Source organism: Mesoplodon densirostris, chromosome 19 (genome assembly GCF_025265405.1).
Source record: "Mesoplodon densirostris isolate mMesDen1 chromosome 19, mMesDen1 primary haplotype, whole genome shotgun sequence".
In the NCBI taxonomy this organism is placed as follows: Eukaryota; Metazoa; Chordata; class Mammalia; order Artiodactyla; family Ziphiidae; genus Mesoplodon; species Mesoplodon densirostris.
In genome coordinates, this window is record NC_082679.1 from 65,303,384 (window position 1) to 65,316,348 (window position 12,965).

General features: G+C 63.5%; 2 protein-coding genes across 3 annotated transcripts in view; both read left to right on the forward strand.

Moving 5' to 3' along the window:
• The window catches only part of ZC3H18 (zinc finger CCCH-type containing 18), a 49,714-nt gene extending 44,187 nt beyond the window's left edge, over positions 1–5,527 (forward strand). For both annotated transcript variants that reach the window (XM_060085416.1, XM_060085415.1), the window contains 7 exons: positions 290–433; positions 780–839; positions 1,692–1,852; positions 1,982–2,181; positions 2,594–2,690; positions 3,775–3,871; positions 4,691–5,527. In XM_060085416.1, coding sequence (XP_059941399.1) covers positions 290–433; positions 780–839; positions 1,692–1,852; positions 1,982–2,181; positions 2,594–2,690; positions 3,775–3,871; positions 4,691–4,904 — 973 coding nt within the window. In that variant the 3' untranslated portion in view covers positions 4,905–5,527. The remainder of the gene's footprint in view (positions 1–289; positions 434–779; positions 840–1,691; positions 1,853–1,981; positions 2,182–2,593; positions 2,691–3,774; positions 3,872–4,690) is intronic.
• IL17C (interleukin 17C) lies at positions 5,076–12,070 on the forward strand. The gene is given in 10 exon segments (XM_060083191.1): positions 5,076–5,153; positions 7,036–7,127; positions 7,215–7,269; positions 7,679–7,821; positions 8,087–8,253; positions 9,870–9,949; positions 10,123–10,173; positions 10,722–11,362; positions 11,808–11,988; positions 11,990–12,070. Coding segments are annotated over 10 exon segments (1,569 nt in total).
• The last annotated feature ends 895 nt before the right edge of the window (positions 12,071–12,965 follow it).

The window sequence follows — 12,965 nt, forward strand, 5'->3', positions numbered from 1 at the left end:
AGTGAAGAACAGCTTGGGGGCCGTTTTCCCGACTGCAGTGGGGTCCCCAATTACTGAGGGAGCACAGCCCAGCTCTGGGCACTGCTCCGGAGCTCTTCAGACGGCCCCGTCTTCCTCCCTCTCCTTTCTTGGAGGGGGAGGCTGAGGGATGCTCACTGTGGGGTGGGGTCTGCGGGAGACAGCTCCTCACGGGAGTGTGTGCGTGCACTGCACGCGCCCCGAGGTCGGCCGGCAGGGCCGCCTCCGCCTGCCCAGCCAGGTCTGACCCTCCCTCTGTCCCACGTCACAGAGAGAAGCTGCTGAAGAAGCCAGCCCCACCTCCAGCCCCACCGCAGGCCCCCAAAACCACCGCTCCTGCCCCCGAGCCCGCCAAGCCTGGAGACCTTCGGGAAGCCAGGAGGAGGGAGCGGCAGGCCAGGAGCCCGCCCAGGAGGTGAGCGCACCGGCCTCCAGGGCTGGCGGAGGGGTGCTCCCAGGCAGCGGGGGCCGGGGACCGCAGCACGTCACCGAGCCTCGGTGTCACCAGGAGCTCGATGGTTGCGAGGGGCCCAGGTGCTCCCTCGGTGCCAAGTTCCCCCCCGCTGGAGGCACAGTGTCAGGGGAGCTGGCCAGGGCTATGGTTGGTTCACTTTGAGGGAATCAGAGCCCCGCCCGCTGCCCGGTCGGTGGCGAATCACTGGGGGCGCGTTGGTCTCAGGCCAGCGAGCCCCGGCTTAGAGGAGCACCCGCACGTCAAGGCCACAGAAACGTGAGCAGCCGGACTCTTGGTTGTGTTGTAGGCGGACTGTCAGCGGCAGCGGCAGCGGCAGCAGCTACAGCGGCTCTAGTTCCAGATCCAGGTCATTATCACGTCTCTCTGGCCCCAGTCCCATCAGCACCTGCCTCTGTCCCCCAGTCAGGGTCCAGGGAACCCCGGGAGAGGCCACCTCAGGTGTGAGCACCCTCCTCCCTCGGGTAGCGACACCGTGGGTCCGAGGAGCTGTTCCCGAGCCGCTCCGGCGAGGAGGTGGTAACGGGCTGAGGCAGCTGGGGGCGGCCGATCGAAAAGGTCTGAGGAAAGGGCAGGCAGAAGAGAATGCTGCTGTTTAGTTTAGAAGGCAGACAGTATCGGATCAGTCCTTAGATTCCTCGAATCCGGTTTTCTCTTTCATTTGCGGGCAGCAGGTGGTGTATACATTTGCCCAAAGCTGTCTGAGTGGGTCTGGGCTGTGTTAAAGACCTAACCTTTCAAAAAGGCTGGGCTCTTCCCTTCCCTGTTGCAGCATCCACACACCTTAGGACGCAGTGCTGCCGGTTTTCTCAGAGGGCGGGAGTCCCTGTGGAGCCTGGGCTGTGAGGGGACCAGGGCCTAGGATATCGGCCATGTTCAGCGCCTCCTGAGTGGGCCCGTTGGGTTGTCTGGCACAGCGTCTGCTCACGCTGCGGCCCATGTCCACCCTCTGTTGTGCACCGTTGCCAGGGTGGGTGTCCAGCTCTTGGTCACACTCAGCCGTATGTCCCTGCCCAGCTAACAGCACAGTCACCTGGGAGCACGAGGGCCTGGCCACAGCCACGTGGGCATCCCCTCCCTGGGTGGCACCTATAGAGTGCCCAGAGCCCCCCAGATCTCGGGCTGGGTGGGTTCCCCTTCCCTGGGAACAGGTATCGGGTCTCAGGCTGGGGCCGCGGTGCAGACGTGCTTGTGCGTGCAGGTCCCTGAGCGTGAGCAGCGTCTCCTCCGTGTCCAGCGCCACGTCGAGCAGCAGCTCAGCGCACAGCGTGGACTCGGACGACATGTATGCGGACCTGGCAAGCCCCGTGTCCTCGGCTAGCTCGCGGTCCCCCACCCCAGCCCAGACCAAGAAGGAGAAAGGTAGAGCCTGTGTGCAGGGGAGGGGGCGTGCAGCGGCCCCACGCTGCCAGTGATGACGCCTCCCCCAGACGGCACGCGGGCGGCCGCCTCAGCGGAACAGAGGCTCTGATGGGCGTTTCTCACGGGCAGGAAAGTCTAAGAAAGAAGACGGTGTGAAAGCAGATAAGCGGAAGCGGGATCCGTCCACGCAGCCGCCCAAACCCTCGAGAACCCCCGCGGGCGGCAGGTCCTCCCAGCAGCCCACGACCCCCCAGCAGGCGCCACCCGGCCAGCCCCCACCGGCCGCGTTCATCGCCCACAAGGAGATCAAGTTGACTCTGCTGAATAAGGTGAGGCCGTGTGCAGTGCTGCTGGGGCTCCAGGGCCCAGGGCCGGGCCGGCGGGCAGCTCTCCACGTCACCCGGCTCGTCCTGCCCTCGTGGCCAGCCCTGTGGGCAGTGCCTGTGGGCATAGGGTAGATGGGAGACGGGCCGGTTCCCACACGGCAGCCCTGGGACCTGGGGCAGGGAGCAAAGCAGACTTGGCCTCTGAGTGACATCCGCGATGCCCTGAGAGACCGGAAGGCCTGAGTCCCTCCCCTGGCGTGGAGGCCTCGAGACTGTGGGCCCTGCCCCCCTTGGTGCCACGTGGCGCAGGAGCCCCAGAGGAGTGCCTGCAGCGGCGGAGAGCAGGTGGCCGCCTGCTCCAGGGCCTGTGTTCGTTCAGGCCCTGGTCCTCCTCACACACACCCTGTTGTTCCAGGCTGCTGATAAAGGGGGCAGGAAGCGCTACGAGCCCTCAGACAAGGACAGGCAGAGCCCACCTCCAGCCAAGCGGGCCAACCTCTCCCCGGACCGAGGTGAGCCTCCCATGTCTGGAGCCGGCACCCCATTCACCCTTAAAAAGTCTTGAGGGCCTCAGGTACTTCTGATTGGGTGGGTCGTGTCTATCGACATTTACAGTTTTAGAAGTTAAAACTATATTTAATACTTACCTTTAAATAACACAGGTAAGATTTTTTATAGAAAATAACTGTATCTTCCAAAACAGACGTTAGTAGGAGTGGCATTGGTCTTTGGTTTTTTACAACCCTCTTACGGCTGGGATCCCATCTCTTCTGGTCACACAAATCACTCGGCCTCTGGAAAACCCCACCCGGGCTTGTGAGGCCGTGAGCGCGAGCGTGCGGAGGGCGGGCAGCACCTCAGTGTCGCAGGACGCACCTGACTGCGGCCCCGGCGGTGCTCGACCGCACCTAGAGAACCACTGGCCCAGGCAGAGCCTCTTCCTGACTGGCTCTAACTAGTAAAGCAAAAGCCTGAGTGTTTCCAAGCCGTCTTTCCCCCTTAAAATGGAGAGGTCCCGCGAACCCCACCAGGAGCAGGAGGTGGACACCGCCCGCCCCTGAAGCACACCCCCCGGGGCTGCCTGCATGCCTCTGCGGGGCGGGACCCCCTCCGTCTGCCCTCGGCTCGGGGCCCCCACACTCGCACGACAGCAAGCACTCCTTCCCGTTCTTGGTTTTGCTTATAGTTTTTAAGCCGCCGTGCCTTTTTGTTCCCCATTTGAAGACCCTCACCGTGAGTTTCTTCAAGGCACGGAAGGAGGGTTTTGTCTGCTTGGAGTTGGACGCTCAGAGCTCGGTGGCCTGTTTGGATGCCGGCTCAGGAAACCAGAACCGGAATTAGACCTCGGCTTCCGTGTTTCTCTGGGGCTTCATTTTCCGGTGTCATCCATCCTCCCCTTTCCCTTTTTCTCACTGGCCCTGCTCCTCACGTCTTTCTGTGAAAATGAGGAAGCCGAACTGAGCGGCCACCGCTTTGTGGCATGGGGTCACCAGTGGTCAGAGGGGCCACCCCATCCCTGTCTGAGCACACCAGCCCCTGCGCAGCTGGCCCCGTGTGGAACTGGGACCCTTGTCTTACCTGTCCTCTGTCACCCAGGTTCTCGGGACCGAAAGTCAGGTGGGAGACTCAGCTCCCCGAAGCCAGAGCGGCAGAGGGGCCAGAATTCCAAGGCACCCGCGGCCCCGGCAGACAGGTGAGTGTCTCCCCCGGCCCCCGTGCCCTGGGCACAGCACGCTGGCTCCTTTCCCACATAGAGGGCTGGCGCAGCTTCCCTCGCCAGGTGGAGGCCAGCAGGACTAGCCAGGGGCAGGCTCAGAGGCAGCAGGGGTGTGGCGCTTGGCTCAGATCCAGAGGCAAGAGGGCGGTCCGGCCCGTGTCTTAACTCTGCCCCACCAGTGGGTCCTAGAATGAGGAACGGCCCAGAGCGCGCAGCTCCCGGCCAGGGGACCAGGACCCAGATGGTGGCACCCCTTCCCCTCCCTCCCACGTCAGGCACAGGAAGTAGGGGCATGGATCCGCTTTTCCCAGGAAGTGGGCTGAGTCTCTGCACACCTGCACCCCTGGCTTTGGGTCGAGGGCCAGGTGGGAGGGGCTGCGGGGAGGGTGGGCACAGCCCCCGGCCCTCGGCCCACAGCACGGCTTGAAGCCGGGGTCAGCAGCGTGGGGTTTCACGTCAGCACAGAGCGGGGCACGTACGAGGACCAGAGTAGGAGGGCGGGATAGCGTGGCTCCAGGCAAGCCCTGACGCTGTGCCCCTTCGCCCGCGCAGTCTCTGCTCCACGATTGGGGGGCGTGGGAGCGGCGTGGGGAGGCCACCTCGACTGTGGCCAGAACCCGGGCTGGGGGCAGGAGGCTGGGCTGGGCCCCGCACGCTTACCCATCGTGGGGGGCCTCGTCCAGTGGGGAGGGGTGCCTTCCACCTGGCAGGTACAGCTCCTGGGGTCTAGGCCCCCGGCAGGAGGCTCAGAGAGAGAGGCTCTCCGCCCCTCTGACTGCCTCCCCACCCCCACAGGAAGCGCCCGTTGTCCCCCCAGTCCAAGAGCTCCAGCAAGGTCACCAGTGTGCCCGGCAAAGCCTCGGACACCAGTGCTGCCGCCGGCGCGTCCGCGGGCACCAAGTCAGGGAAGGCCAGCACGCTGTCCCGGCGGGAGGAGCTGCTGAAGCAGCTGAAGGCCGTGGAGGACGCCATTGCCCGCAAGCGGGCCAAGATCCCCGGGAAGGTGTAGCCCGGGCTCTGCTCTGCGAGGCAGAGACTCACTTGTTTTTATAAATAGGGTAAGCGCAGCCATTTTGGATTTTGCAGTTAATGTCTTATTTTGGCTGTGATTCTTTTTAAAAATTAAAAAAAAAAAAAAAAAAGTTTCTCAGCTGGAAAAGAAGCCACACACATAACGAAGATGACGCTGAATCCCAGACTGAAGCAGCCCCTTCCCAGAGCAGAAGTCCGGCGAGCCGGCTGGGCGGGCGGCAGCGCGGTGAGGACCGGCTCGATTTTATGTAAATGATGAGTCCTCCCTCTGCTCGTCAGTCAGGCGCCCTCACCACCCGGTCGGTCGCGCCCTCGGCACCCGCCCTCCTACTGTCGCCAGGAACACCAAGAGTGCCGAGCGTCCTCCCCGCCCCTGCCGTCCCCAGGATCAAAAAGTATATATATATTCTTGACTAAAGTCTGATTGGGAAATACTCCTGTCTTTTATTTTAAGCATCAAATTGTTTTAGTTGATTTAAAAAGAAAAAAAAAATACAGAAAAGACCAAAAAAAAAAAGGCCGAGGGTATTGTTGGGCATCTGTCAGATGTGGAGGGTCTTTTTTTGAGGGGTCTCCTAAAATAAAATATTTTGATAAACAGCTGTCTTGCCCTGGTGGTGATGTTTGCCTGTGCCTGGGCCCCCGCCTCGGCCCTCCGCTTGGCAATGCCCACTGGGCTGCTGGCTGAAGGAGGCCCCACCCTGTGGAGCGCTCACCTTGGTTTCCTCGCGGGGGCTGGGCTGGCAGGTCTTCCTGAACACCGAGATCTCCGCCTGAGCGAGAGCCCAGCTTCCCCAGCAGCGGGCCCTGAGCCAGAGAGGTGACCCCGGCCCGAAAGCCAGCTCTCCATTCAGTGCCTCAACGCGCAGTTGGACCCCACCCGGACACGCAGGAGTCTGAGCATGAGACGCCCCGGCCAGGATCATGGTGCCGTCTCACTCACTGCAGGCTGGGAAAGGCTGTCGTCGAGTCTGAGAGCCACCGCCCGCAGTGCCCTCCTCAGCCCCTGCTCTCCTCCCAGCGGGACCAAGACCACTGCGGGGGGGGACCCTTTCTTGTGGGTTGAACTTGCAGAGTGGTGCCAGGGCCTGGGAGTGCCCCCGCCCAGTCCCCCCATCGGCACCTCTGCTCTCGGGTGACTTACTTTAAAGCAAGTTCCATGAGCCCTTGCAGACGATATGCCTCCCAGAGCCCTGTTCTGGGCCGTCAGGAGGCCACAGCGTGGGGCTCTGGCCTGGGGTCATGACCCTGAGGCCTGTGTTCAGTTACCTCAGTTACCACGTGCTCTGTCCCCAGGCGGCATAGCCACTGACCTGTGGGACAGGAAAGCCGGCTGGGAGCCAGTGCCACGCCGCGGGGCCTCCTGCGTGGACTGTTTGCAGTGCAGTCCACGCCCGCCCCACAGCACAGCACACACGCGATGCTTCTTGAGTCACCGGCCTCAGTACTGTGTCCGGGCAATTTCTCAAGACTTACCTGATTTGCCCTCGGGTCAAAGCCAGGTGCAGAGGGAACTCCCAGTCTCCGAAGGGCGGCCTTCAAGGACACAGAGCCAGAATCCAGGACACCTTGGGTGACAGCCTGTCCCTGCATTCTGCACCCCAGCCGCTGGGCCCCACGAGCCAGGCAAGCAGTGATGGCCTCTGAAGCCAGGAGCCGGCAGGTGAGCAAGTCCCCCACGCAGGTGTCAGCACGCTGCCCCCCTGGCCCAGCTGACCAGCCAGCTCCTGTGCCAAAGGGCTGGGCTGACCTGGCTTCCCACGCCTGGGTTGGACCTATGGCCCTGGGTCCCCTGGACCGGAGCTGGGTTTAAACTAGCAGCTTGCCATTTGCCATCTGGGGGCAGGGGTGTGTCCTGGGAGGAGTGAGAGTCACACCCTGAACTCTCCCCCAGGTCTAGTGGAAAGAACATTCCAGGCCAGGCATGTGGGAAAAGGGAGGCTCTGTGGTATAATGGGTTCTCAGCATCTTTGCCCCCCAGGGGACGTGAGGGCTAAGGCCCTGCCAGGCAGTTAACATGCAAAGGTGGGAGTGATTCCCTGTTCCTCAAGCTTCTTTTCTGCCTACTGACCCCTGCCCCTCCCTCCAGCCCTCCTCCTCCTCCACAGCTGCAGACCCCGCCGGAGCCCCTCCCCTGCCTGTTTGCATTCCTCCTTCCCACCCCCGGCCTCGGCACACACTGCTTCCTGTTCCTGGAACTGTGACCCAGCTGCATCTCACCCTTCTTCTCCCAGCTCAGGCCAGGCCTGCCCCGGCCCCTCAGGCCTTCCCCTGTCTGCTGCTCCAGTGCTGTCCTGGAGCTGGCCTCCTCCGGGGGAAACTTTGGTGTGCTTTCCCCGAGTGTAAAGCAGAGGCAGAAAGCCCAGCCTCGGCCCTTCTGAGTTTTCTCATACTGACCCTCCTCGTCTCGAGGGAAGGGGCCGGGGCTTAGCTCCACGGAAGGGGAGCCGCACCCCTGGGGCCGCCCTCCCCAGGCCAAGGCACTCTCCAGGTTCTAGTGTGCCCGTCTCTCCTCCTCTCGCTCTGGAACGGGTGAAAAGAAAAGAAAGATTTCATTTTTTCAGTTTATAACTTTCCTAACTCAAATGTGAAGTAGCATCTCCAACGTCATGGGTGAATACATCGAGCTAGTGGGGCAACTCAGCCCAGTGAAAATTAAGTTCCTGCGGGTTTCTTACGCCTGCTGGTGATTTATAGCCGCTGCCAGTCCCCTTCCCACAGCGCCAGCCCTGTGCCCCCTGTTCCCTCAAGGCCTGGGCCTCCACCGTCCTCTCACTCTCTGCCAACCGTCCAGCTCCCCCCGTGACGGTTCAGCCAGCGCCTCAGCCCCTGCGGGCCCGTCCGCCCCTGAGGACAGCAGTCAGCCTCCACTGGGAAGAGGAGCTGGGCAGGAGGTGGCTCAGGCCTTGGGTCAATGGGCAGGGACCCCTGCCCCGGGCAGCCGCCCTTGAGGGGCTGTGGACAAGCATGCGGCGAAGGGGTCGTTCCTGATGGTGCAAAGTTTTGGGAGCACGAGAAAACTGGGCTGTGTCCTAGGTTGACTGTGGGCTGCCTGGGGCCCCATGGTCGGAGAGGCCATGCCACAGGAGGGAAGGGGGAGACGGTACTGCCACCCCCACTTCAGGCGGGACTGAAGCCTGCCACTGGGCTTCCCTCTAGGAGCGGGGAGAACTCCGAGCCTGGAGCTGGCAGGGCCTGGAGCAAACCCCTCCTGCAGGCCACGTCCCCAGCCCAGGCCCACTGGGCTGCTCCTGTCCAGCCAAGGCTGCAAGGGCTCCGAGCCACAGGCAGGGCCACCCCAGAGGCGCCCCGAGGGACTGGCCCTGGTGCGTGTCCCTGCGGGTCCTGTGTTTCTGCCTTCCTGCCCTGGCTCTGCCCTTTCCTCTCTGCCCCGCCTTCCATCTGTGGTCTCTGCATTTATCTGAGTCTCCCTGGATCTCTGTGCCTGTCTCCGTCCATCCCTCCTCCCCTACCTCCATCCCCCCCTCTCTGTGCCCCTCCATCCCCTCTCTGCATCTCTCCAGGCAGGGGGGACGTGGGAGCTTGGTCGAATGGGTGTGGTCCGGGGGCAGAGATGTGGTGGGTGTGGTTTGAGGGGCGGAGCCATCCAGGGCACCTCCTCCAGGACGCCCTCCAGCCTTCCTCCTGCAGCTGCCTTTCCAGTATTGCCTAACCCTGTAAGGTGTGCTTGCCTCAGCTACCCGCAGGAATGAGGCACTGCTGGGCTCCGCCCTGTCCTTCCGTGGGTGCCTGGGACCCTGACCCCAGGCAGGCCACCGGTGCACACAAAACAGCTCGGGGTGGTAGTGAGGGAGGAGGCGCGTGGCCCAGCCCCGAGGTTCGTCCCCGACTTGCCCACCCAGAGACACAGAAAATGCTGAAGCTCAGCCCCTTGGCGTAGGGACCCCGAGCCTTGCACTTCCGAAGATCCTTTGCGGGGGACCCCAGCCCCACGAAGGCAAGGCCATTTCCCCTTGGATTCCCCCCCCAGGGGCCAGTGCCAGGCACGGGTGCCCCCTCCCCTCACTCTGCGAGGGCAGCTCCACGCCTGGGGACAGGGCAGGTCCACTGTACGGTGTCCCTGCCCTGGAGGGGCTCGCACTACCTTTGGGGCCGAGGCAGGGGCACTGGGGTTTCTGAGGTCCTGGGTGCCCTGCACTAAGGCGGGCCTCACCTCAGCCTCAGAAGGGTCTTTCTCTGGACCTGAGCATCTGTCCCAGTGGAAGGTGGAAGGGGCTCAATTGTGTCCCCCAAAACTATGTTGAGGGCCTAGCCCCAGTGCCTGGGAAGAAGGTGCCTCTATCTGGGAAAAGGGTCTCTGCAGCTGTGCTTAAGGTCAGGCTCTTGATGAGATCACCCTGGGTAGGTGAATGTCTGTAGAAGGTACAGAGATGAGAGACACACATGGGGAGAGGCCACGTGGGGGTGAGGCAGAGGCCGCGCCGGTGCGTTTACAGCCCGGGGCCCCAAGGGTTGCCAGGAGCCGCCAGAGGCTGGGAGAGGCAGCAGGGATTCCCTCTCAGAGGCCCCAGAAGGAACCAGCCCTGCTGACACTTTGACTTGGGGCTTCCAGCCTCCAGACCGTGAGAGAATAAACTTCTGTTGTTTTAAGCCTCCCGTTGTTTGGGCACTTGGTTATGGCCACGCCAGGAGATGAATACAGGTGGTGAGCTCCCTGCAGCAGGAGGTGTGCAAGCAGAGGGTGGATGGCCACGGGCAGGGGTGTGGTAGGCAGGAGCAGCCCTGGGGCCTCAACGTGTCTGTCCATCCATCGGTCAGAAAGAAGCTGGGAGAACAGCCATGACGCGATACCCGCTGTGGGAACATTTCCTCCAGACCGAGGCTGGGAGGGCGGGCGGACTCGGGGCCCAGAGTCACACACTGCCCACTGGAGGTCCTGGAGGGCCCCGGCGTCCCACTGCCTTCTCCATCCTCCTCTCAGGGGTCTTCCTGTCCACCGAGTCTGCGCCTCCAGAGTCAGACTGGCCCCTTCGTGGTGTACATTCTGGCTCCAGCCAGCAGGTGAGGAAACCCAGAAGGCAGGTTGACTCCATCCTCCATGCCCAGGCCCTCCTCAGCGGGACATTTTATACTGATTCGAGAGGACCAGGGCACATGGGCCCTCGCCAGCATGGCATCCGAACCTCAGCATTCAAAACTTGGCAGGATCTGGCCCTAAACCGTCTCCCTTTTAGGGTAATGAAGGCACCCCCAGCACCCTCACCAGCAGCACGGAGTTGGTGCAGGTAGGCTCCGGGGGCCTCCTTAGAAAGCTTCTTAGGGCACCCTGCCCTTTAAAGGTTCCAGGGCATTGTCACCCCCTCCACCTCAGAGTTGCACTTTTCTTGACTGAAACCACAGAAGCCCAGCAGAGAATCCTGAAGAGGCTCACTGGCCCCCAGCCGCCCCGGTCCCTCCTGGAACCTCCCCCCGTGACAGTAGGAGGGGATGGGAGAATCGGCCCTGGTGGAGGACTGGGCAGTGGCGCAAAATGAGCAAAGCTCTCGCCTCAGGTCACCAGGTCCAAACGGCAAAAACGTACAAGGGGTTAGGACTTGGCACTTGGAGAAGGTTCGACAGTTCCTGTCACACAGGGAAGACCGTTCTGAGCCCCATTTGTAAATGCTTGGCCTGGGGTAGGGTCCCTGGAGGTGGGGGAGAGGAGGGAGGAGTGGGTCCAGCTGTCCTGGATGGGAGGAGACAGCTGCAGGGAGGGGAGGAGGAAGCATGGCCAGGCCCTTCCCGAGGAGGGAGGGTGCTGGATTTTCCGCAGGCGTGGCCCGAGGTATAAAAGGCGCCGCAAGCCGGCTGCAGCCAGGGCAGCCACGGGTACGCCAGGACCGCCAGGTCCGCCGCCTCGGAGCCCGGAACCCAGCCGCCCAACACCCAGGCTGAGGACGTTGCGGCAGAGTCCAGGAAGCCGCCCAAATCTGGGGGCAAAAGGGAGCCAGGAGCCCAGATAACCCTGGGCCTCCGTTTCCGCACCTGTAGAGGGAGGCTACGTCCCCCCGCCCGCTTCCCACAGGGAACAGAGCCAGCGGCGGGCAGGGTGGGGCCACTCCCCGGGGCGCCGCTGACCCCCCACCGCCTGGTCCACCAGCCCTTCCCTGTCCTCCTGCTCCTGCTCTGGCCACCCACCAGCCTGGCTCTCCACAGCCCCCCACTCCGGCCGGGGGCCCGCACCCACGCAGCCGGGACCCCGCGCTGCTACTCGGCGGCGGAGCTACCCCTGGGCCACGACCCTCCCCACCTGCTGGCTCGAGCGGCCAAGTGGGAGCAGGCGTTGCCGGTGGCGCTGGTGTCCAGCCTGGAGGCGGCGGGCCGCAGGGGCCGGCACGCGGGGCTGCCGGCCGGGAACCAGTGCCCTGTGCTGCAGCCCGAGGAGGTGCTGGAAGCTGACGTCCACCAGCGCTCCATCTCGCCCTGGAGATACCGGTGAGAGCGGGCCTCCCCGGGCACGGGCCGCTGGGCCCCCCGAGCCTCAGCGCTCTCACCTGCTGACCTCCGGTGGGCCCGCCCCACCACTGGGAGGTCAAGGCTCCCCCGCGAGCTGGTCCTCGCCCAGTGTCTCATCAGACCACAGCCCAGACCTCAGACACCAGGGTCCCCTTGGGAAAATTTGGGGGGCCCCCATTTGAGTCCTTGCAGGGGTGGGGCTGGGACTGGCAGGGAGAGAGGGGGGCTTCTGGGCTCTGGGAGGGCCTTGGGGCACATACACAGTCTCACTTCCTGGGCACCAGCTGCGTGCCAAGCCCTCCCAGCGCCCCACACCTCCCGCCCTGCGGCCCGGAGCCGCCCTGAGCGCGTGGGGCAGCCGTGGGGCCGCGGGCAGGGAAGGGGGCGCCCGCCCGGGCTCTCTGACACCCCGCCTGTCCTGCAGCGTGGACACGGACGAGAGCCGCTACCCCCAGAAGCTGGCCTTCGCCGAGTGCCTGTGCAGGGGCTGCATCAGCACCAGGACAGGCCGCGAGACGGCTGCGCTCAACTCCGTGCCGCTGGTCCGGAGCCTCCTGGTGCTGCGCCGTCGGCCCTGCTCCCGGGATGCGGCGGGGGCGCCCACGCCCGGGGGCCTTCACCTTCCACACCGAGTTCATCCGAGTGCCCGTGGGCTGCACCTGTGTGCTGCCCAGGTCGTCCCGGTGATCGCCGGCTCGGCTCCTGGACTGGCCTCCAGGGACGCCCCTCCTATTTATGTGTATTTATCGGGTATTTATGTGCCCCCCCTGGGGCCCTGGGCAGGTACTGAGGCTCCAGGCCTCTGCTTTGAGACCTGGCCTGGGAAGGGCCCAGTCCCCGGTGCCTGGGGGATGATCCTGTGCTGGGCAGCCCCCAGCTCGAGATGCAGTTTATCCTTTGACAAAAACAGCTGGGCTAGAAGGAACATTCTCACTCTTCCAGAACTTGCTAAAACACCTACAGAAAAGGGAAAAGGTGTTCTGATGGCCACCTCCACTTCCTGGCCACCTGGGCTCCCCTCACCCCAGCCCCCTGGGAGGAACAAGCACCCCTGTGTTTCTAAAACAGCTATTTATTTTACACGTGAATACGCGTTGTCTCACTGGTAAACAGTATCTCAGAGCACAGCACTGGCTGGCCCAGAGGACAGCGGGTGAAGCCACTCTCTCACCCTCTACCCTGCCTGGTCGTTAACACTCAGCTGGTCCCCCAGGGGCAGCCACTGGCCCAGATCATGGGGTGTCCTTCTAGGAAGGTCTATGCATGGACCCAGGTGCACCCAGTGCGGGCTTATGTTTTAACGCAGAGTGGAGCCCAGGTGTGCCCTGCTGGCCATGCAGTAGCTCCTGGGTCTGGCGATGGGACTCGTTCCCAAAGCCCAGCCCTCTACCCACGGACGTGGGTGTGGCCCCTGGGGACTACCTCCCTACCCCATGGACAGGTGTCCTGGGGTGACTTCCCAGGGGGTCCACTCAGGGGGACATGTCTTTGTAGCCTGGCTGAGTCATGCTCCCCCAACCCCAGCAGAGGCCCAGGCAGCTCTGGACACCTCCTTGGGCTTCTGTCCACCACGGGTGACCTG